General features: G+C 43.0%; 1 protein-coding gene across 5 annotated transcripts in view; it reads left to right on the top strand.

Moving 5' to 3' along the window:
- The window catches only part of fbxw12 (F-box and WD repeat domain containing 12), a 43,619-nt gene that overhangs the window by 16,259 nt on the left and 2,581 nt on the right, over window positions 1-24,779 (top strand). For 2 of the 5 annotated variants that reach the window (XM_068051786.1, XM_068051785.1), the window contains exons 3-10: window positions 275-409; window positions 3,058-3,221; window positions 14,126-14,247; window positions 15,480-15,689; window positions 17,807-17,971; window positions 22,810-23,020; window positions 23,602-23,783; window positions 23,876-24,006. In XM_068051786.1, the coding sequence (XP_067907887.1) occupies window positions 3,164-3,221; window positions 14,126-14,247; window positions 15,480-15,689; window positions 17,807-17,971; window positions 22,810-23,020; window positions 23,602-23,783; window positions 23,876-24,006 (1,079 nt within the window). In that variant the 5' untranslated portion in view covers window positions 275-409; window positions 3,058-3,163. The remainder of the gene's footprint in view (window positions 1-274; window positions 410-3,057; window positions 3,222-14,125; window positions 14,248-15,479; window positions 15,690-17,806; window positions 17,972-22,809; window positions 23,021-23,601; window positions 23,784-23,875; window positions 24,007-24,779) is intronic. The other 3 variants (XM_068051787.1, XM_068051784.1, XM_068051783.1) reach the window with 3 other exon arrangements.

Here is a 24,779-nt window from a genome sequence, read left to right as displayed (position 1 = left end):
AAACACCTTTAATGAAGACAAACATTTGCCCACTGTTATGACCAGATGTGAAAGGTATCCAGGGTCTGTTACTATGTTCACCTGGTCTTACTGTAACAGGGTTTAATTTTAAACACACTGTGTTTTGAGCTCCCCTTTTTGTGAATCCTTGTTCACAGTTTTCCAATTATAAGACAAAGAAACCAATTCACACAAGCTTTCTCAGGTTTAAAGAAGAAAGATGAAATTTTATTAAAACTTAAAACTTAGACTCTAGTACGATTCATGCCTACAGATATATGTTGAGCCCAAACGAGCATGCACACGTGATACACACATGAAGTAGAGACAGAAAGGGGAAGAAAAGACAAGGTGGAACAGTTTGAGCCAATATCTTGTTACGGATCTTCGAACTCACTGTAGTCCTTTTGTAAGTAATCATGCTTTTCATTGGGGCCCAGTGTTCCTTTTAAACCTTGCTCACACAGGAGACTGTTCTTTCTTTGAGTTTACGTGTCTTCACAAGGTTCAGTTCCATGGGAAAGAGATGGAGATAGGCAGACAGGAGAGATGTTCTCAGTCCATGAGCACACGGCGTTCTCGGTTCCAATTCCTTTGTTGGGAGTTCAAAGTCAAGAAAACTCCCAGGTTGCCCAGCAGGTTAGTCATGTGACTAGCTCCTTATATGGAACAGTCTGTCCTGCGAGGTCTGTGAATTGTACCTTAGCAGTCTCTGGAATGCTAGCTCCCCCGCCTTCAACGTCTGGTAATCAAAATCCATTGTGGGTTGAATGGGTCAGGGAATGATCCTTTGCCTCCACAAGCACTGTCTGTTAGTATGCAAATGTTTTTCAGCTAAGTGTCTGGCTGCCCTTGTAACAGGCCTTCTCTTCTTCCCAGCAACAGTTTAAAATCAATGTTCATATGACAAAATTAATATGCCTTATTAGTTTAGTTTAGAGATACAGCACTGAAACAGGCCCTTCGGCCCACTGAGTCTGTGCCAACCATCAACCACCCATTTATACTAATCCTACACTAATCCCATATTCCTACCACATCCCCACCTGTCCCTATATTTCCCTACCGCCTACCTATACTAGGGGCAATTTATAATGGCCAATTAACCTATCAACCTGCAAGTCTTTGGCATGTGGGAGGAAACCGGAGCACCCGGAGGAAACCCACGGAGACACAGGGAGAACTTGCAAACTCCACACAGGCAGTACCCAGAATTGAACCCGGGTTGCTGGAGCTGTGAGGCTGCGGTGCTAACCACTGCGCCACTGTGGGGGCATGCATGATGGTACATTATCCCTCCCTGACCATTCTGCAGTCTTTGACATGGTTGACTCCACCACCCTCCTCCAACTCTTCTCTGTCGCGCAGCTCAGTGACACTGCTCTCGTTTGGTTCCATTCTTACCTATCAAAATCATAACCTGACCATATCCAGTAATGGCTTCTGTCTGCACCTCACACTATCACCTGCAGAATTTGTCAAGGATCGTCGTTGACCTGCTCCTTTGGCTTGATATCTTTATTTTGATAACACCACTGTGAAGGGTTTCGGGACATTTGTGTATGTTAAAGGCTCTGTATAAATGCAAGTTGTTGCATGTTAAAACTATCTACTAGATATTATTTTTCTTTCCTTTTTAAACCAATTTCTTTCTGCTCTGCTTCTATCTTGTAGGATTGTCTCCCTGCTGAGGTTTGGTTTCAAGGCACGCCTTGGAAACTGGGGACACCATGGAGGTTATCATAATTGATCTTATCCTTATTCACTTCCAGTTGTAGTTGCTGGATAGTGATCAGAAGCGGGAACCCTGGTTAATTTTTCCTTTACTTAATAGGAGGGCAGCTAACTTAGAACAGATAGAGGATCAAATCTTGGACATTTCTGCTCTGTATGGCTCTGATCATGGCTGGATAGCCTCAATGAGCTGTCCGGGAAACCGCTTTTGCTCTAATTTAGATTTTAAATGCTGAATGGATGTATTTTACAGTAAGGTGTAAATATTGCAGTTTGTTACTAATGTAGAACAGAGTGAATTCCTGTTTAATCAGACGATCATTTAGTGAGTGTAATAAGAGTACACATCAGAGGACTGGTACAGCAGTGCAGTACATTGAACAGCTTAAAATGTATCATCATTTTAAAATTCATTTTTGGAACGTGGATATGTCTGGCAAAGCAGGCAATTATTGTCCATCCCGAGTTGCCCTTGCGAAGGCAATGGTGGCCCTTTTTCTTGAACTGTTCCTACAATGAGATGAGGTAGCGAGTTCTATGATTTTGACCCAGTAACAATGAAGGAATGGTGATATATGTCCAAGTCAGGATGGTGTATGATTTGGAGGGGAAGATGATCCCATGCACCTATTGCCCTTGTCCATCAGGGAGATAGAGATTGCGGGTCTGGAACGTGTTACAGAAGAAGCCTTGGTGAATTGTTGCAGTGTATCCTTTAGATAGTACACACTGAGGCCACAGTTCGTCAGTGCTGGATGTTTAGGCTATTGGACAAAGTGCTGATCAAGTAAATGGCATTTTTATTCAGTATTGTTGCAGTTGCACCCAACCAGGCAAGTGAAGAGTATTCCAATACACTCCAGACTTGTGTCTTGTAGGGATTGGAAAGACTTTGGTGAATGATTCACCACAAAATACCCAGCCACTGACCTGCTGTAGTAGCCACAGTGTTTAGCTGGTTCAGTTAAGTTTTTGGTCTGTGGTGACCCCCACCACCCCCCCAGGATGTTCATAGTGGGCGGCTCGGTGATGATTCAGAAGCAAGAGTGCTACCATTGAGCTCAAGTTGACACCTTATGGGTAAGACATGCCATTGCTGTCTGCAGCTCCCTGTATTCCGCAATATGTAGTGGAAGGCACGTGTACACAGTAACATTTAATAAACTATCAAACATTATGGAGTTGTAATGAGAAGCACACAGCAGTACTAGTAATAAAACCATTCAAAAAGCTTTACTTTTATAATTAAAACTTTTTTACAGTAGATTTTGGATGATTCAACTGTACTAAATTTTTGATGCATGTACATATTTGGATTGACAGAAGATTGTGTCTGGAGCGCTGGATCTTCTGCAATCTCTCCAATACAGACAGTGGAGTAAAATCCTGGAAAAAGTATTATTTTCATCGTTCCAAAACTGAGCAGCATATGGCATCTGGGCGTAGCAATGCTGACTATACCTGCAAAACTTTGAGAGGTCACAGTGGTGAGTGGAAAATGGTTTGTTTTATTGCAGTAAAGATAATTATTAAGTTATTGCTTTTTTCATTCATTTCTTTCTGTTTTAGGCAAGAGTAGAATTTGCAGACAAAACATGTGGCCAGCACAAGGAATAAATAGAGCAAAAAAAAAAGGGTGAACCCAGCAATTCACTCTGAAACTAAGCATCTCAAAGAAAGGACTGGTCGAAAATACACAATTAGAACTATTTTGACAAGGGGTAACTGTTGAGTATGTGCACCCATTTTTGTCAACAAGACAATTCACGAGGTGGAACAGATTGAATGAGTTGTTTTGTATCTGAACACGCAGGATTGTTGCCCGTGGACTTTGATATTAGTGGGGAAAGAGTTAAGTGAGCATACGGATTCATGAGACACCGTACAAATGTCATATATCTTAATTCCCCGCCAACTCTGTCTCTCCCCAATCCAGTGAGTTGGCACGCATCTCTGGCAGGCTGGGTCTTCTGTTTGCCTCCAAGAATTCCCTCTAATTGCAGCAGTATTTCTGGTCCAAGGGTTATTTAAGGGTTACAGCAGGCTCCCAGAGAGGGTCAGGCCTGCTGTAATAGGGAAAAAATGAGCTGCCTGCTTTATTCCAATAAATAAATGCATTTGTCTGAAGATTTTTAATTTCACTGCTTCTTGTGCATGGCTGCACTCTGTCTGCTTGCATACAGCTCCTCATCAAGTTTTCTTACAGGGTTCTCTCCATATACTGAATGCCAGTATCTAACAGGCAGCCCCTCGATTCAGTGTCCGATGTGTGAAATTGGTGGGAGGCAAACATAACAGTGCATTACTGAGTTGCTTTCTGCCTCTGCCAGCCACAGATCTTCTGTCCCCTCATAACCAACAGTAATACAATAATTCAGATAGTCTAGATGTAACTGGTAGTAATAGGTGTAATGTCCCAATATCCTGTCATTAGTGGGTCTTTAACCCACTGATTTTTGTCCTGTAGCTACAGCCAAATCACACTGCACTGCACAAGGTGTAGTCAGGCTTCCCAGGCGATGCCACTTTTAACAGGCTCCATCTCTCTGCCTATCTCCTCGAACTCTGGTTTGGACTTAGATTCTGTGTGAATGTGACAACTCTGAACTGGGAATGAGGTCAAAGCTAATCTGCATTTGGACTTCATATGTCAAAACCATCCAGCGCAGTCTAATCTGAACCAAACTGAGAGCTCTCACAAAGGGCAGGGACTCGGTGTTTGGGGCATTTCTCATTGGTGCATCATCTTAACTTCAGCTCAACACCAACATTTCTTAACCACTGGAGTCAAAATCAATAAAGGAGACTTTTCATAGAATGATAGAAAAGACGGCACAGAAGGCCATTTAGCCCCTCAGTGTCTCTGCCGCTTTCCCTCTTTCTTCTGTAATCCTGTTTCCCCTCAGATCCTTTTCTATTCCTTCCTTTCAAATACTTATCCCATTCCCTGTTAAATGATGTTCAAGTCTTTGCTTCAATAGCGACTAATGGTGAAGCATCCCATGGCCTAATAGCCCTTAGTTCAAAAACCTTGCTTCTGCCTTTCCCTTGGTCTTTCCAGTGAGAATGCCCAGTCTTTGTCCCCTTTTTCCCCATTCACCACCAGAGAAACAACCTTTCACTATTTACCTACAATAAAGTCCCCAGCTTTCACTCACCCCATTACTGGCTGCTCCTTTCCAGTGCTGTTCCCATGTTGTGACAGCTCCGGCACATCAGAAAATGCTAGACCCCACGCCCATCCCAATCCCCAGTCTCTTTCTTCCCTGCTCAAACTCCAATATCCTGATTCCCATTCCCCAGTCTCCCTAAAATAAAAGCAAAATACTGCGGATGCTGGAAATCTGAAACAAAAACAAGAAATGCTGGATTCACTCAGCAGGTCTGGCAGCATCTGTGGAAAGAGAAGCAGAGTTAACGTTTCGGGTCAGTGACCCTTCTTCGGAACTGACAAATATTAGAAAAGTCACAGATTATAAACAAGTGAGGTGGGGGTTGGGCAAGAGATAACAAAGGAGAAGGTGCAGATTGGACCAGGCCACATAGCTGACCAAAAGGTCACGGAGCAAAGGCAAACAATATGTTAATGGTGTGTTGAAAGACAAAGCATTAGTACAGATTAGGTGTGAATATACTGAATATTGAACATCAGCAAGTGCAAACCTGAAGAAAAACAACCTGAAAAAAACAGTGGGTAAGCAAACTGAACAAACTAAGATGAAATGAAATAAATGCAAAAAAAGATTGTAAAAAATGTAAAAAGGAATGCAAAAAAAAGGGAAGAAAAACTAAAAATGACTAAAAATGAAAGTAAAGTGGGGGGCTGTCATGTTCTGAAATTATTGAACTCAATGTTCAGTCCGGTAGCATTTCTTGTTTTTGCCCCAGTCTCCCTATATCTACACTCGAGCCCCAATCTCCTGCCATCCCATCCACATTGTTGACCCCAGTCCACGATCACTCCTCCGCCCCCCCCCCCCCACCCAAGCCACAATCCCTTGACCCTGCCCCTGCAACCCCTCCCTCCCTTAGTTACACACACTTCCCCCAAGTGCTAATCTCCTGGCGCATAGTCCCTGTTTAACCTCGCCCTGTATATCCTCCTCCAGAACCTTCAGATGCCTGGCAAACAACTGATCCTGTTGAATGTTTTTGGAATAGTTTCTTAGAACAGCACATTCTGGAGCCAGCCAGAGAGTCGGCCATACTAGACCTGGTATTGTGCAATGAGATAGGATTAATTAATGACCTCAGTGAAGGTGCCCCTATGCAGCAGTGGATAATTGGGGCTCTTTCTGGGGTAGGTGGGACCTCTACAAACAGGATGGTCTTCACCTGAACCAGAGGGGTACCAATATCCTGGGGGGGAGATTTGTTAGTGCTCTTCGGGGGGGTTTAAACTAAATCAGCAGGGGAATGGGAACCTAAATTGTAGTTCCAGTGTACAGGCTGTTGAGAGTAGTGAGGTAGGGGATAAGGTTACAGGGACGCAAGAGGGCACTGGCAAGCAAGAACTTGGTTTAAAGTGTGTCTACTTCAACGCTAGGAGCATCCGGAATAAAGTGGGTGAGCTTGCAGCATGGGTTGGTACCTGGGATCCTGATGTTGTGGCCATTTCAGAGACATGGGTAGAGCAGGGGCAGGAATGGATGTTGCAGGTTCCGGGATTTAGATGTTTCAGTAAGAACAGAGAAGAGGGTAAACGAGGGGGGGGGTGTGGCATTGTTAATCAAGGAAAGTATTACAGCGGCAGAAAGGACGTTTGAGGACTCGTCTACTGAGGTAGTATGGGCCGAGGTTAGAAACAGGAGAGGAGAGGTCACCCTGTTGGGAGTTTTCTATAGACCTCCGAATAGTTCCAGAGATGTAGAGGAAAGGATAGCGAAGATGATTCTCGACAGGAGTGAGAGTAACAGGGTAGTGGTTATGGGGGACTTTAACTTTCCAAATATTGACTGGAAATACTATAGTTCGAGTACTTTAGATGGGTCTGTTTTTGTCCAGTGTGTGCAGGAGGGTTTTCTGACACAGTATGTGGACAGGCCAACCAGGGGCGATGCCACATTGGATTTGGTACTGGGTAATGAACCCGGCCAGGTGTTCGATTTAGATGTAGGTGAGCACTTTGGCGATAGTGATCACAATTCGGTTAGGTTTACCTTAGCGATGGGCAGGGACAGGTATATACCGCAGGGCAAGAATTATAGCTGGGGGATAGGAAATTATGACGCGATTAGGCAAGATTTAGGATGTGTAGGATGGGGAAGGAAACTGCAGGGGATGGGCACAAACGAAATGTGGAGCTTATTCAAGGAGCAGCTAATGCGTGTCCTTGATAAGTATGTACCTGTCAGGCAGGGAGGAAGTTGTCGAGCAAGGGAGCCGTGGTTTACTCAAGAAGTTGAAGCGCTTGTCAAGAGGAAGAGGGCGGCTTATGTTAGGATGAGACGTGAAGGCTCAGTTAGGGCGCTTGAGAGTTACAAGCTAGCCAGGAAGGATCTAAAGGGAGGGCTAAGAAGAGCAAGGAGAGGACACGAGAAGTCATTGGCGGATAGGATCAATGAAAACCCTAAGGCTTTCTATAGGTAATTCAGGAATAAAAGAATGATAAGAGTTAGAACAGGGCCAATCAAGGATAGTAGTGGGAAGTTGTGTGCGGAATCAGAGGAGATAGGGGAAGCGTTAAATGAATATTTTTCGTCAGTATTTACAGTAGAGAAAGAAAATGTTGCCGAGGAGATTACTGAGATACAGCCTACTAGGCTAGATGGGATTGAGATTCACAAGGAGGAGGTGTTAGCAATTTTGGAAAGAGTGAAAATAGATAAGTCCCCTGGGCCAGATGGGATTTATCCTAGGATTCTCTGGGAAGCCAGGGAGGAGATTGCAGAGCCGTTGTTGTTGATCTTTATGTCGTCATTGTCGACAGGAGTAGTGCCGGAGGACTGGAGGATAGCAAATGTTGTCCCCTTGTTCAAGAAGGGGAGTAGAGACAGCCCTGGTAATTATAGACCTGTGAGCCTTACTTCGGTTGTGGGTAAAATGTTGGAAAGGGTGATAAGAGATAGGATTTATAATCATCTTGAAAAGAATAAGTTCATTTGCGATAGTCAGCACGGTTTTGTGAAAGGTAGGTCGTGCCTCACAAACCTTATTGAGTTTTTCGAGAAGGTGACCAAACAGGTGGATGAGGGTAAAGCCGTGGATGTGGTGTATATGGATTTCAGTAAGGCGTTTGATAAGGTTCCCCACGGTAGGCTATTGCAGAAAATACGGAAGTATGGGGTTGAAGGTGATTTAGAGCTTTGGATCAGAAATTGGCTAGCTGAAAGAAGACACAGGGTGGTGGTTGATGGCAAATGTTCATCCTGGAGTTTAGTTACTAGTGGTGTACCGCAAGGTTCTGTTTTGGGGTCACTGCTGTTTGTCATTTTTATAAATGACCTGGATGAGGGTGTAGAAGGGTGGGTTAGTAAATTTGCGGATGACACGAAGGTCGGTGGAGTTGTGGATAGTGTCGAAGGGTGTTGTAGGGTACACAGGGACATAGGCTGCAGAGCTGGGCTGAGAGATGGCAAATGGAGTTTAATGCAGAGAAGTGTGAGGTGATTCACTTTGGAAGGAGTAACAGCAATGCAGAGTACTGGGCTAATGGGAAGATTCTTGGTAGTGTAGATGAGCAGAGAGATCTTGGTGTCCAGGTACATAAATCCCTGAAAGTTGCTACCCAGGTTAATAGGGCTGTTAAGAAGGCATATGGTGTGTTAGCTTTTATTAGTAGGGGGATCGAGTTTCGGAGCCACGAGGTCATGATGCAGCTGTACAAAACTCTGGTGAGGCCGCACCTTGAGTATTGCGTGCAGTTCTGGTCACCGCATTATAGGAAGGATGTGGAAGCTTTGGAAAGGGTGCAGAGGAGATTTACTAGGATGTTGCCTGGTATGGAAGGAAGGTCTTACGAGGAAAGGCTGAGGGACTTGGGGTTGTTTTCGTTAGAGAGAAGGAGGAGGAGAGGTGACTTAATAGAGACATACAAGATAATCAGAGGGTTAGATAGGGTGGATAGTGAGAGTCTTTTTCCTCGGATGATGATGGCAAACACGAGGGGACATAGCTTTAAGTTGAGGGGTGAAAGATATAGGACAGATGTCAGAGGTAGTTTCTTTACGCAGAGAGTAGTAGGGGCGTGGAACGCCCTGCCTGCAACAGTAGTAGACTCGCCAACTTTAAGGGCATTTAAGTGGTCATTGGATAGACATGTGGATGAAAATGGAATAGTGTAGGTCAGATGATCGGCGCAACATCGAGGGCCGAAGAGCCTGTACTGCGCTGTAATATTCTAATTCTAATTCTTGATCATAATATGATTGAATTTTGCATCCAGTTTGAGGGAGAGAAGAGTGGGTCTAAGACTAGTATTTTAAACCTAAATAAGGGAAATTATGAGGGCATGAAAGCGGAGCTAGCTGAAGTGAACTGGCAAATTAGGTTAAGGGATAGGTTAATAGAGATGTAGTAGCAGACATTTAAGGGGATATTTCAGAATACACAGAATAGATACATTTCCAACGAGAAAGAAAAATTCCAAGGGGACGACCCACCATCTGTGGTTAACTAAAAAAGTTAGATAATATCAAACTTAAAGAAATAGCATATAATTGCGCAAAGATGGGTGGCAGATCAGAAGATTGGACAGAATATAAAAAACAGCAAAGAATGACTAAAAGATTAATAAGGAGGGAAAATTAGAGTACGAGAGTAAGCTAGCTAGAAATATAGAAACAGTAAGAGTTTCTATAGATATTTTTTGTACCAGTCTGCCATGAGGGACCTTGTCAAAGGCTTTACTGAAGTCCATATAGATAACATCCACTGCCCTTCCTTCATCAATCATCTTCTAAAAATGAGAAGAGTTAACAAAGTGAGCGTTGGTCCTATAGAAAGTGAGTCTGGGAAATTAATAATGGATAATAAGGAGATGGCAGATGAATTCAACAGGTATTTTGCATATGTTCACTATAGAGGATACAAGTAACATCCCAGAAATAGCTGTAAATCAGAAACTGGAAGGGAGGGAGGAACTCGAGAAAATTACAATCACCAGGGAAGTGGTACTGAGCAAATTGTTGGAGCTGTGGGCTAACAAGTCCCTAGGTACTGATGGACTTCATCCTAGGGTCTTAAAATAAGTGGCTAGTGAGATAGTTGATGCTTTGGTTTTAATTTTCCAAAATTCTGTAAATTTGGGGAAGGTTCCATTAGATTGGAAAATAGCCAATGTATTTTATTCAAAAAGGGAGGGAGACAGAAAGCAGGAAACTACAGGCCAGTTAGCTTAACATCTGTCATAGGGAAAATGTAAGAAGCTATTATTAAAGATGTTATAGCAGGGCACTTAGAAAAATTCAAGGTAATCAGACAGAGTCAACATTTTCCAGTCCTCACTGGATGCAGGTGTGATGCTGGAGGATTGGAGAACTGCTAACGTTGCACCTCTGTTTAAAAAGGGAGCGAAGGATAGACTGAATAATTACAGGCCAGTCAGTCGAACCTCAGTAGTGGGCAAATTATTGGAATCTATTCTGAAACACAGGATAAACTGTCACTTAGAAAGGCACCGGTTAATCAAGGATAGTCAGCATGGATTTGTTAAAGGAAGATCTTGTTTGACCAACTTGATCGAATTTTTTGAAGAAGTAACAAGGAAGATAGATGAGGGTAGTGCAGTTGATGTGGTCGACATGGATTTTAGCAAGGCTTTTGACAAGGCCCCATATGGCAGACTGGTTAAAAAAATAAAATCCCATGGGATCCAGGGAAATGCAGCAAGGTGGATACAAAATTGGCTCAGTGGCAGGAAACAATGGATAATTGTTGACGACTGTTTTAGCAACTGGAGGGCTGTTTCCAGTGGCGTTCTGCAGGGCTCAGTACCGGGTCCCCTGCTTTTTGTGGTATATATTAACAATTTTGATGGAAATGTAGGGGGCATGATCAAGAAGTTTGCAGATGACACAAAGATTGGCCGTGTGGTAGATAGGGGGAGGATAGCTACATTAGAACATTACAGCGCAGTACAGGCCCTTCGGCCCTCGATGTTGCGCCGACCTGTGAAACCATCTGACCTACACTATTCCATTTTCATCCATATGTCTATCCAATGACCACTTAAATGCCCTTAAAGTTGGCGAGTCTACTACTGTTGCAGGCAGGGCGTTCCATGCCCCTACTACTCTCTGAGTAAAGAAACTACCTCTGACATCTGTCCTATATCTATCACCCCTCAACTTAAAGCTATGTCCCCTCGTGTTTGCCATCACCATCCGAGGAAAAAGACTCTCACTATCCACCCTATCTAACCCTCTGATTATCTTATATGTCTCTATTAAGTCACCTCTCCTCCTCCTTCTCTCCAACGAAAACAACCTCAAGTCCCTCAGCCTTTCCTCGTAAGACCTTCCCTCCATACCAGGCAACATCCTAGTAAATCTCCTCTGCACCCTTTCCATAGCTTCCACATCCTTCCTATAATGCGGTGACCAGAACTGCACGCAATACTCCAGGTGCGGTCTCACCAGAGTTTTGTACAGCTGCAGCATGACCTCGTGGCTCCGAAACTCGATCCCCCTACTAATAAAAGCTAACACACCATATGCCTTCTTAACAGCCCTATTAACCTGGGTAGCAACCTTCAGGGATTTATGCACCTGGACACCAAGATCTCTCTGTTCATCTACACTACCAAGAATCTTCCCATTAGCCCAGTACTCTGCATTCCTGTTACTCCTTCCAAAGTGAATCACCTCGCACTTTTCCGCATTAAACTCCATTTGCCATCTCTCAGCCCAGCTCTGCAGCCTATCTATTCCTGCTGTAGGCTGCAGGAAGATATTGATGGTCTGGTCAGATGGGCAGAAAAGTGACAAATGGAATTCAACCTGGAGAAGTATGAGGTGATGCATTTGGAGAGGTCAAACAAGGCAAAGGAATACACGATTAATGGGAAAATACTAAAAAGTGTACAGGAAGTGAGGGACCTTGGAGTGAATGTCCACAGATCCCTGAAGGTAGCACGACAGGTCGATAAGGTGGTTAAGAAGGCATATGGAATTCTTTCCTTTATTAGACGAGGTACAGAACGTAAGAGCAGGCAGATTATGCTGGAACTGTATAACTCATTGGTTAGGCCACAACTTGAGTACTGTGTGCAATTCTGGTCACCTCAGTACAGAAAGGATGTAATTGCACTAAAGTGGGTACTGAGGAGATTTACGAGGATGTTGCCAGGACTGGAGAAATGCAGCTATGAGGAAAGATTGGATGGGCTGGGGTTGTTCTCCTTGGAACAGAGAAGGCTGAGGGGAGATCTGATTGAAAGGTACAAAAATGTGAGGGGCCTGGATAGAGTGGAGATGAAGAGTCTATTCACCTTAGCAGAGAGGTCAGTGAAGAGGAGGCATAAATTAAAAATGATTGATAGAAAAATTAGAGGGGAGATGAGGAAAAACTTTTTCACCCAGAGGGTAGCGGGGGTCTGGAACTCACCGCCTGAAAGGGTAGTGGAGGCAGAAACCCTCAACTCATTCAAAAGGAGTCTGGATATGCACCTCAAATGCTGGAAGGTGGAATTAGAATGGGTGGATCATTTTTTGGCCGGCACAGACACAATGGGCCAAGTGGCCTCTTCCTGTGTCTTAAACTTTCTATGATTCTATAACACGGTTTTGTGAAAAGGAAATCATGTTTAACCAATTGGAGTTCTTTTGAAGAAGTAACATGTGCTGTGGATAAAGGGGAACCGGTGGATGTATTGTGCTTAGATTTCCAGAAGGCATTTAATAAGGTGCCACATCAAAGGTTATTGCGGAAAATAAAAGCTCATGGTGTAAGGGGTAACATTCTGGCATGGATAGAAGATTGTCTAGCTAACAGGAAACGAGAGTAGGCAGAAATGGGTCATTTCTGGTTGGCAAGATGTAATGAGTGGTGTGCCGCAGGGATCAGTGCTGGGGCCTCAATTTTTTACAATTTATATAAATGACTTGGATGAAGGAACCGAAGGTATGATTGCTAAATTTGCTGATGACACAAAGATAGATAGGAAAGTAAGTTGTGAAGAGCATATAAGGAGGCTACAAAGGGATATAGATAGGTTAAGTGAGTGGGCAAAGATCTGGCAAATGGAGTATGATGTGGGAAAATGTGAAATTGTTCATTTTGGCAGGAAGAATGAAAAAGAAGCATATTATCTAAATGGTGAGAGATTGCAGAGCTCTGAGATGCAGAGAGATCTGGGTGACCTAGTGCATGAATCGCAAAAGGTTATGCAGGTTCAGCAAGTAATTCGGAAAGCTAATAGAATGTTATTGTTTATTGCAAGGGGAATTGAATACAAAAGTAGGGAGGTTATGCTTCAGATCTGGAGTACTGTGTACAGTATTGGTCTCCTTATTTAAGAAAGGATGTAAATGAATTGGAAGCAATTCAGAGAAGGTTTACTGGACTAATACCTGGAATGGGCGGGTTGTCTTGTGAGGAAAGGTTGGACAGGCTAGGCTTGTATTCGCTGGAGTTTAGAAGAGTAAGAGGTGACTAGATTGAAACATAAAAGATTCTGAGGGGTCTTGACAGGGTGGATGTAGGGAGAATCTAGAACTGGGTGGGGAGGGGTCACTATTTAAAGATAAGGGGTCGCCCATTTAAGACGGAGATAAATAGAAATTTTTTCTCTCTGAGTGTCACGAATCTTTGGAACTCTCTTCCTCAAAAGGTAGTGGAAGCAGAGTCTTGAAATATTTTTAAGGCAGATGTAGATAGATTCTTGATGAGCAAGGAGGTGAAAGGTATTGGGGGTAGGCGAGAATATGGAGTTGAGGTTACAATCAGATCAGCCATGATCTTGTTGAATGGCAGAGCAGGCTCGAGGGGCCGGGTAGCCTACTCCTGCTCCTAATTCATATGTTCGTATGTTTTTGGTCACCCGAAGGGAGGAGTAAGGACATCGAGCTGCAAACTACTCTGTGTTGGCAGTTGGTAATGGGGAACACGGATGCTGCTATAATAGATGATTTAATGTGTAGGCTTCCCCCAAGCTGCTAGCAGAGTGGCCTCCATGTTCTCAAATCCGGGAGTTAAAATCGCGGGAGAGTAAAGAAGATTGTGCAAACGTACTGGGTTCTGCCAGCCACCATTTTAATACTCCACCCGCACAGTTTCTGCCAGGCAGGAGAGGCTAAAATTGGAGCTGTAGTCTCAAAAGAAAAAATAGCAAGAGGATCCCATACTGCAAAAAAATTAAAATTCAATCTGAATACTGCTTCTAACCAGCCATCCCTCCTGACGAACTGCAGAAAACTATTAACGGTACCCATGTTTGTTTTCATCTCTGAAGACAGTATCACTGGCTTGCAGTACCTGAGTAATTCTGACCATCAATTTGATACTGGGAAATGGAAATCATTGGTTTGTACAGCATCTAGAGACTGCACACTGCGAGCATGGAGCGTTCAAGAGGTTAGTACAATCTGCTATAAACCCACAATGTTAACCAATTCAGTAAATTTTTAGAATTGTCATTTTAATTAGCCATGTGCATTGTAATGTGCAAAATGATAAACCTCTTTACATGAGTGCCCTGGTCTTCCAACATTGGCTTCCCTCAGGTGAGTTTGTCAATCTGAAACAATGGAGTTGTTAGGCTAATGTCTGTCACTCTCCGTGTCAGTTGCTATGATTAAATGGATGTGCAAATTAATCAGTAGTAAGTGCAAGAAGTGACTAAAACACTATTGGGATCACATGGAGTATTCTATTTCAAAAAGATGTGTGGAGGCAACACAAAGCATTCAGAGAAGAAAACAAAGTTATCACAGTGGCGCAGTGGTTAGCACCGCAGCCTCACAGCTCCAGCAACCCGGGTTCAATTCTGGGTACTGCCTGTGTGGAGTTTGCAAGTTCTCCCTGTGTCTGTGTGGGTTTTCTCCGGGTGCTCCGGTTTCCTCCCACAAGCCAAAAGACTTGCAGGTTGGTAGGTAAATTGGCCATTATAAATTGCCCCTAGTATAGGTAGGTGGTAGGGAAATATAGGGACAGGTGGGGATGTGGTAGGAAAATGGGATTAGTGTAGGATGAGTATAAATGGGTGGTTGATGGTCGGCACAGACTCAGTGGGCCGAAGGGCCTGTTTCAGTGCTGTATCACTAAACTAAATTGCAAGTTTTAGTTGAGTACTGAGAAGTGATTGAAGAAACTAAACCTTATTCTCACTAAAAGATACTAAAGTGGTAGATTGTTCATTTTTTAAAAATAATAAATGGATTAGATTAAACTGATATTCAGAGATTTTGAGAGAACAAAATACAAGTCATGGCTGAGCTAAACTTCAGGAGAAGAATTTCTTTACACTAAGAATAATCAACCTGTGGATAGGTTACAATTCAGTGTGGTAAATACTGAATTCACTGAATCATTCAAAAAGGAATGCATTTATTTCTGGTTCAGCAGGAAGTAAAGGGATAAAGGAACAAAAAATCTGGGAAAAGGTGGCAGCTGTTCAGGCTAAATAGTGTCCTCATGTTGCTACATCCTTATCACTGTGGATTTTGTTGAAATTCATTAATTTTGCAAAGTATTTCAGGACATCTGTTCCATATGTGCATAAAATGTCTTTTAAAACTATGTTGGACCTTTGCCCAGAAGGCTCTTTCACTTATATAACACATCAGTAATATTCCTTTGTTTCAAAGGGTAAACAACTATGGTCAACTCCCGTGCAAGAAGAGCCATTGGTGAAATTAATAACTGTACCACAACAAGACCTTGCGATCACCGCAGATTCAAAGGGAAAAATCAAACTCTGGAATGGACAGACTGGAGAAGAATTGGCTGCATCTGCTACTTCATCTACAGTTTGCAATTTGGTGACCTACATCATGAATAACCGGCTCTGTTTAACTGTATGTCAATTTATATATTTAATAATATTAGTGTCCGAGAATTTTAAAATGTGTGCATTACAACTACAGGTAAGAGAAGTTTAGATCAGATGCCAGACTTTCAATTTGGTTTTTTTAAAGAGCAAAATCATTTGTAACGTTCCTTGAAATAGATCATTTTTAACACTTTTGTTTATTTGTTCTTTTTAGATAAATACTTATGCGTTCTGTCATGTTACATCCTCCAGGATTGGGTCAATGACTTCTCCTTGGCTATGATCAACATTCTATGACCTATTGAACAGATAGGATTGAATGTAGTAGAACTAATACGGTCCTAAAAATTGCGAATAGCCAGCCTGAGAAGTTCTGATTTTGAACGTCCATTGGAGAATGCATTCAGATTGGGAATCCAGCATTTCAGAATTACTGTAATTCTTTGGCTATGGGTTTCAGGCAACAAAGCATTCTGCTACTTGTTCAGCGTTTGTCCTGGTTAACTTGCCCAAAGTTGTGACGTATGTGAGACATATAAAGAACAGGGTGCTTTACAGAAGACGAAAAGATTCAGAATTGATTCCTTTTAGCTGAGAGTGAAAACTTTGCCATGGCATCATTTCACTTCAGATGATAATATGACATCAACTGGCATTGAAAATTCAGTTTAACTTGCTAGCACAGATGGTGCTCAGATTTTCTAACCTTTGTGATTTTTTTCTCCCTTATTTATCATCCTGCAGTCCGGTGTTTGCATCCAATTTACTTCTGTTATACTTTCTTTAAAATTATATTTTCCTTTTCTAATTCTCCCTAATCAGTGCTGCTTTTTCCAGTTTTCCTACTAGTATTTCCCAGGATTTTTCTTTTTATGTCAATTGCTATACTGGAATTTATTTGATAACAAGTCAGGATATGAAAGTTGGAAATAATTCATGACAGTCCACGTACTCTTTTGGATGGAGTGAAATGAAATTTAAATGGCCATTTTTCATTATGCTTTAGATTCTTTAATCATTATAATTGCTCTCTCATGGCTTAACTCATGGTGGGTGGTGACAGTATTGCTATCATTAGTAGTGCAGGCTGATGGCGGGGAAGGGATGGAAAGACAGTGAGATCAAAGGCCAGGTGGGCAGACAGGCCTAAAAGGGAGGGGGAATTATACATGCAAGATGATCACAAACACAGTGGGCAACATAGTTAGCACAATAATTAAGGATGAGGAGAGTAAGAGATCTAGAGGTGAAACAGAAGGGAAGCCTGTGAAAGGAAAGGACTGTGCAGGCAAAACTTGAATATGTGGCAAGACATATTTAGAAAGTATTGGGCTTGTTTTTGTTTTATTATAAACTATATTTGTAGAAATAGATATCTGATGGATAAGGAAGCATCATGTCGCTTGTAGCTTTTCCTGTTGAGAAAATCACAATTATTTGAGTCAGTCAGGAAACCAGGATATCTGTTATGTGCTACAGACACATTTCAAGTATAAATCATGCTAAGAGTTGAGACTTTTTATTTAAAAGTCAGATATGCATTACTTATTTCATAGCTATGGGTTGGATTAAGATTGTTGAAAATTACCTCATGTAAAATATAACAGAATAATAATGGTCAAAACACTTAATTCTTGTTATTCCATATTAATGTAATTTTGCTTTGAATCCATATACTTAAACTGCTTTGATTCTTGCACTTTTAGAAATTCTGTCATTAAAATTAGTTCCAGTTCAACCTACTCAGAACAAGGATTTTATAGCTGGCGGTGCTACTTGTGTTCATCTTACTTCTGTTTTGTTGTAAAAAGATCCTTGTTTCAGCATTGTGGTATTAATCTACAGAATTATCTGGTGGATTTCCTAATATGACTTCTGTTTGTGTAACAGATTCTTGTGATCTCCATGTGTTTGAAATGTCTTTGTTATTTACATTATAATTTCCATGTAATGAACAAGGTTTATCCTAATCAGTTTGTTTCTTAGTTTCAGTGATTCCAACTTAATAAATAGAGCAATATGGCAGTTTTAAATTCATCCTTTGCCAAATTATAAATTTAATGGGTTAATTTAAAATTTGGTAAAAATTATAGCATCTATTTGTGATGTACAATATGTTCAACATTTATTTCTTCATTGTAGGCTGGCACTGGAAGAGGCGCACTTATCACGCTAACCATTCCTAATCTCAGCCAGATCTCTCACGTATCAGTGATTGATGCTTATAAAGTAGATTTTCTACTGATATCACCAGATCAGCAATGGATCATTGCTGGTACAAAAGAAAGTAATGATATCCCTGCTAAGGTAAACAGTTGCCCCATGACCTTGTAACATGTCTTTTATAAATATAAAATGCTGAAATATCAAATATTTAATTGCTGCCGTAGATCTAGCAGCACTCTGTAGTGTTATTCTATTCTTTAACCATTGCATTGTACTACTACTAACATTGATGCAAAGCAGTACTGATGTGCATCATCAAAAAGGTGGTAGTGTAACTCAAGAAACAGGTTGGCGCCATAACTAAGAGATGTGCAGTCACCTCTAGGAAGTAGTTTTACACTGCTTAAGCTTAATACTGGCTGTACAATAACTGGAAGCCCTGTGCAAACCCAGGCTTAAAGATTTCAAGGCAATCCACTGGACAGGTTGGAAATACTTTAAATGTAATTTTTGGCACTTTTTGTATGAGGGGAGAGGAGAATGCTGATGTTCTTTCCTGCCCTCCCCGAACATTAAAACTCAGAGCTTCAGTTACTGACCAGCTAATATATTTGCATCTGTTTAGAGTACTAGTATCATTAAGCAGTGTGGAAGTGCAGGGAACACTGCAATTTAGTTTTTCTTTTTGCATATCGCACTCTATAGAATCCTAACAGGTGTGTGGGTGTAAATTTTACAATTTAGTGCATCTGGTGCAAAGGAAGAGATTAGAAATCAGTTTGAAGAGGTCAGTGTCGTTGATTTGTGGCTTAGAAAATTTTCCAACCAGTTAACATTGTCACTGGACCACAAGATTTACCCTATAGTCATGAAGAGCTCAAAGACATTATTCAAAATGACAATGGGAAATTTCTACAGTTAACTTTTACCAATGGAGATTAATTTTATTTAAGAAGGAAAATGGTACTTTGGCTATGTTGTGTCTGAGTCAGTAGATCATGGCTTTAGCAACCTGCACCGCAACTGGCAAAGGTTAGAAAAGAATTAGATTTTAAGTAAATGGGCGGCGGTGGGGGGGGGGTGGGGGTGCGGTGGTTGGGGGGGAAGAGAACAAAAGGGAAGGTGTGTGATAGGGCAGAAGGCAGCAGAGATTAAATAAAGCAGTCCTGGGACAAAGGCAGAGTGTGTTAATGCTTGTGGTGAAAGACAAAGCATGAGTCCAGAGAGTGTTAATAGCAGAATAATGAGCAGCTCTATCTACATGAAAAACAGGCACATGGTTAAAAAAAAAATGACAAAAAAAAGACCAGTCATGCTGTGAAGCTATTGAACTCAATGTTCAGTCCTCAAGGCTGTGGAGTGCCAAATTGAAAGATCAGGTGCAGCTCCTCGAGCTTGCATTGATGTTCACTGCAACACTGGAGCAGGCCAAAGACAGAAATGTGGGCATGACAGCGGGGGAAGGGAGGGGGGGAGGTGGTGTTGAAATGGCAAGCGACCGGAAGCTCGGGGTTATGCTTTCGGACTGAACGGAGTTGCCCTACAAAGTGGTCACCCAATCTACATTTGGTCTCCCCAATATAGAGGTGACCACATTGTAAACAGCGAATACAGTATACTAAATCGAAGTAAGTACAATAGTTGCTTCACCTGGAAGGAGTGTTTGGGACCTTGAATGGTGAGGAGAGAGGAGGTAAAAGGGCAGGCATTAAACCTCCTGCAATTGCATGGGAAGGTGCCATGAGCAGGGGACGACGGGGGTAATGGAGGAGTGAACCAGCGTGTTGCGGAGGGAACGATCCCTTCAGAATGCTGACAGGAGAGGAAGGGAAGATGTGTTTGGTGATCGCATCACGCTGGAGGTGGCGGAAATGGCAGAGGATGATCCTTTGGATGTGGAGGCTGGTGGGATGGAAAGTGAGGACAAGGGGAAGGAACCCTGTCGTGGTTCTGGGAGGGAGGGGAAGGGGTGAGGGTAGCAGGTGTTTTTTTTTATATACGTTGCAGTATCAGTTTTATAAATTTAGTTTTATCCAGGATATTACAGATTTTGAAATAGAAAATAACATGTTTAATTTTCTTTTATGTAAGGTCACAGATCTATTTCAGTGATCCACACAAATATTCCATCAAAGATCATTGAAATCATTTTATCTAAAGATGTACAAAGACTGAGACATTAGGCTGAAATTTACAAGTCCCTTGATGTCGGGGGGTGGGGGGCCGGGAGAGGCCCACCTTGACCCCTGTGCTGAGAAGGCCACGCCATATTTTACCGCTGGCGGCAGGACCTTGGTGCGCCCGTCGCTTGGTCCTTCATCGAAATATTTAAATTAATTAAAATATGCTAATTAGCTTACCTGGTCCCAGCACCCGTTCCACGCCAATTTTATGGCCGACAGCCACGACACGCGTGCCTTTGGAACTCCGTTTGGAGTTCTGAGGTGAGACACTGGTGAGGAGGGGGTAGGATTGCAATTATCAGGGCAGCAAGCGGGGGAGCAGGAAAAAACAATTCTTTGTTGGGATGGTGGGAAGGGGTTGAAGGTCAAATGTGAAGAGGGTGGCGGGGGAAGTTCGGGTTGGGAAAGGGCCTTCAGCATTTCATATTTTATTTTCAATAAAATGTGCAGTGTTAAACCTTTAAAATTTCAAATTAATGCTAAGGGTTTGAAGCCCTTTAAAAATGGTGCCGGCGCCTGCACGGTGGCATCAGATGCCATTGCCGGGGGCAGATGCTCCGCCCCCTCCATTTAAATGAGCCCCCGTGGGGGCTCAGCAGTGGTGTTTCAGTGTCGGAAGGCCACTGACCTCAAAGCGCGCCACCGTGATGTGTGGCGCGCTAATAAAATTCAGCCCATTTTCTCCCCCAGTTCCAGTGATAGGCAGAGGGAATGACCTGCAAATTAAATTCTGAATGGGCTCATAGTTCTTTCTGAATTTTCTTAATTCAGGTATCTGCCCTTTTGGGTGAGGGCCAGAGATATTTCGGGTCACAGGATCTTTTGAGATCGCAGGAGGTGGTCGTCCCTACCCTTTTGTAAATCTCCCCAGGTAAGGGTCCTAACACTCAGGGTTACAAGCCATAGCCAACAGTGGAACCAGTGAATTTTCAGTGGTGATGGCGGAAGAGCTAGAACCTCGAGGGACTATAGCTGCCTACAGGCGGAGAATCCTTTGGGAAGTGGACTTGTGTTTCCTTTAAAGCACACGTGAGGAAAGCAACAGGCAACCACCTTGTGTATTTTACCCTCGGCATATTGCTTATTTCTCATGGAAGTTAAAAAAAAAAGGGAGGCCAGCACTATGAACCATGGAGAAATGAGCAGAGGATCTGCCCTTTTTTTTTTCCTGTCCTGGCAGTGTTTGATGGGACAGTGTAGAGGGAGCTTTACTCCGTGTCTAACCCCGTGCTGTACCTGTCCTGGGAGTGTTTGATAGGACAGTGTAGAGGGAGCTTTACTCTGTATCTAACCCCGTTTTTTTTTCCTAGGGAGCTTTACTCTGTATCTGACCCTGTTTTTTTTTCCAATGTAGCCTTGAGACCCCAGGCCCTTTTTATATATTTCATGTCAAGGGGGCCTTTATTCCTCAGGCCCTCTTTATATACATATTTTTAAAATAACTTTATTAAAAACATATAAATAAACCAAAAACTCAAATGAAAATGCCATTCTTGGCATCGACGATGCACTCGTCCCTGCGGTGCCCACCGGTCGCGGAAGGCCTCAAGCGTACCAGCGAACAACACATGCTCCTTCTCCAGGGACACCCGGGCACGAACGTAACCGCGGAAGAGGGGCAGGCAGTCAGGGAGGACGGGCCCCCCCCGACGGCCCGCAGCCTGGACCTGTGAATTGCCACCTTTACCAGGCCCAGGAGCAGACCGACGAGGAGATCCTTCTCCCGGCACATGCCCCTCCGCACTAGGTGCCCAAAGATCAGGAGTGTGGGACTGAAGTGCAGCCAGAACTTGAGGAGCAGCCCCTTCAAATACTCAAAAAGGGGCTGCAACGTCGCACACTCCGTATATACATGGAACACGGACTCGTCCGGGCCGCAGAAAGTATAGGCGGCCTGGCAGTCCGTGAACATGCTTAAAAGTCTATTGCACAGGACTGCCCTGTGCAACACCCTCCACCCAGGTCCCCGATGTAAAGGGGGAGGACTCCCACGTAGAGAGATCTCCATCGGGGTTTCCCCTCGCCGCCAGATGGCAACGCGGACCGCCAGGGAGTGTCCGGCCAGCTGACGAGGGAGAGGAAGTGGAGAGTGTGCAGGAGCAGCCTGTACAGGAAACCTATCCATGCCGATTGAAATGGCATGGAGGGCATTTCCGAGAGGCGGCTCAGGTTGTGCGGGACCAGCTCCCGAGGAGGGTTTCAGGGCCTGGGTCTGATGAGCAGTTCCGGCAGGGGTCAGCTCGGCCAGGAGCGCTCTGCTCTCCTGAGCCCCCTCGCCACCCGCAGTGAGTCGCGTCCCGGGGGATTCGGCTACTCCTCCACCCGCCGGTCTGTCGCCGGAGTCAGCCGCCTGGACAGCCGACGCGCTGTCCTCTGCCAGCGGGGGAGTGCCCTGACTGGAGGCGACCATGTTCCAGACTCGGAATAGATCCCGGTAAAAGACAGGCAACTCCCTCTGAGAGGCGCGGCAAACGGTCTCCGTCGGGAGCTGTGTGGCGTCTTGAAGGGAGTGACACTGGCTGAAAAAATACGTCGCCAGCGCACACGATCTGGGAGGACGCTTGATGTACAGGTGAGGATCTGCCCTTGGACAGCTCACCACGGGAGAGATTATAAAAATCAAACTTACATCGTGAGGATTATCTTAAAGAAAACTATGTAGGTCAATAAAACAGATGTTGCACATTATTTTTCTACAACTTGCTAGACAAATGATGGAAGTAAAAGCCAAATTTATTAACTTAAATATGCAGTCTCATATAAGAAATAAGCCACTAAAAATTGTATTCTTTCCAGGTGTTGGGGACAGAATTTTTAATGAACTCTCTTGATGACAGATTGACAACAGATTCCCTACCACTAAATGGTTGTTTCACAGCTTGCTGGTTACCAAAAAAGCCATCCAGAGTGGTTACTGTAGCCCACAGAAATGCCTGGTTGTCTGAAAATAGTATTGTTACTCTTGATGTCACTCTTCAGAAAACAAAATGCAAACTGGAAATACAAGGTATTAAGAATTCTACATTGTGGTGTAACACGGCACAATATGATGTTGGAATCCTATGGATTAATTCTGCAAAGGTTTTGAATTTATTTAGTTACCGTAGGATTTGTTTTTTGAAAACTAAGTCTTTTTTATTATTCTGCAAGCTTTAGCTTCCTGGTTTCAGCCCAGTACAGTACATCAGTTTACAGTTTATATGTTAGTTAAAATTAAGTATAGCGTGTGCAAAACTGGTACTGTTCAGTCCCCAATGCCAAATACCCTGCTGGGATCAGTCTAGGCTCATACATGAAAACTGTTCACTTTAATGAGGTATTGGGGGACAGCAGTGCACTTGGATGCAAACCTAGGTGTTTATTATGACCAGTCAGATCTAACAGCTGTGTTGGTCTAAGTATGATCCATATCTTCATAAAGCTGCAGAAACTGGTAAAACTATCATACACATTGATTAAATTGCTAAGTAGATCCAAGAATGAGGCTGATGTGAAGTGTTAATATCTCTTCCATTGATTGCAGTTCGAAGTATAGCTTTCAAAGTGACATATTCAGAATATATTGATATTCTGTTTAATTTATAAAAGCTGAACCGGTTGGAAACTTCACCTACAAAGTACCTGGCTCGAGTAATGATATACTTCTGGAAGGCCATGGAATTAATACCATCATTCTAGCACAAGGCACAGAACTGAAACTGTTTTCCATTAATGGTATGCACCTTGCCAGCTTTACTGACCATAAGGAAACGATCAGTGGAATTTCAGTGGTATGAGTTTATGTAATTTGTTGGATAATAATTAAGTAGCCGCATTAATTTTTAAACTGTTTTCACATTGTATTTTTTTTTTTTACACAAAGGATCCCTTCCGTGTGGTCACTGCATCAATGGATTTGTCACTTCAAGTATATACATGGAAAAGGCAACCAAACAAATGTCTCAGTCTTGAAAGTAATTACCATTTACTGGGAGGATCTCATCTGAGGTCCAGGTACCGTTTATTCTCTCATATTTACATGGATTGTTTTGGTAGCAATGAGGAATGACCAGTTGTGCTTATATTACACCTGTAACATAGTACAATGTTCCAAGCCACTCCAAAATTGTGGTAGGGGATAAAATGAGAACCAGGCAGTAATTAGTGTAAGTGACCTACATGTAATGTGTGGTTCAGGAGACCGATTTTAAGGAGACTTTTGATGATTAACTTTGACTTGTTCTCCAAAAAGTAGTTTAGAATGTAGGGGCACTTCCATTAGTGAAGAGAAGGAAGGGATGCAGATAGTAGAACTTGACAGGTTGCAGTTCATATAGGATGGAGCTCACTGAATTTTGGAGAAGTCAGTTTGAAGATGATGGTCATGGATGAGAATTTCTGTGACTGTGGAAATGTGATAAAGATAGACAATGTTATGGAGATGGATGTAGATGGTCTTGGTGATTTAAAAAGGTTGACTATATGGGCAACACACCCTGGGGTCATTAAGATTCTCTGGTTGCACAAAGCTGGGTGCAGCCTGAGCAAGTAGCTTGGGAGGGAGATGGAATGAAGGATAGAGTATAGAATTTCTAGCAGAAGCATAACAAGATTTCTTTAGTCTTGCCCGTGTTAAAGTTCACACAATTCTGGATCATTCATGACCAGACAGCACACTAACAATAGTGGGGTTATGGGTGGTTATGGAAACTAACCCCATATTTAAAGATTTGCTGCCAAGGGGAAGAATAGGGACAGGACAGGATGGAACTTGGTGTATGCCATAT

This window comes from Heterodontus francisci, chromosome 19 (assembly GCF_036365525.1).
Source record: "Heterodontus francisci isolate sHetFra1 chromosome 19, sHetFra1.hap1, whole genome shotgun sequence".
NCBI lineage: Eukaryota > Metazoa > Chordata > Chondrichthyes > Heterodontiformes > Heterodontidae > Heterodontus > Heterodontus francisci.
Note: the sequence above shows the minus strand (reverse complement) of the source record. Positions and strands in the feature narration are given on the sequence as shown.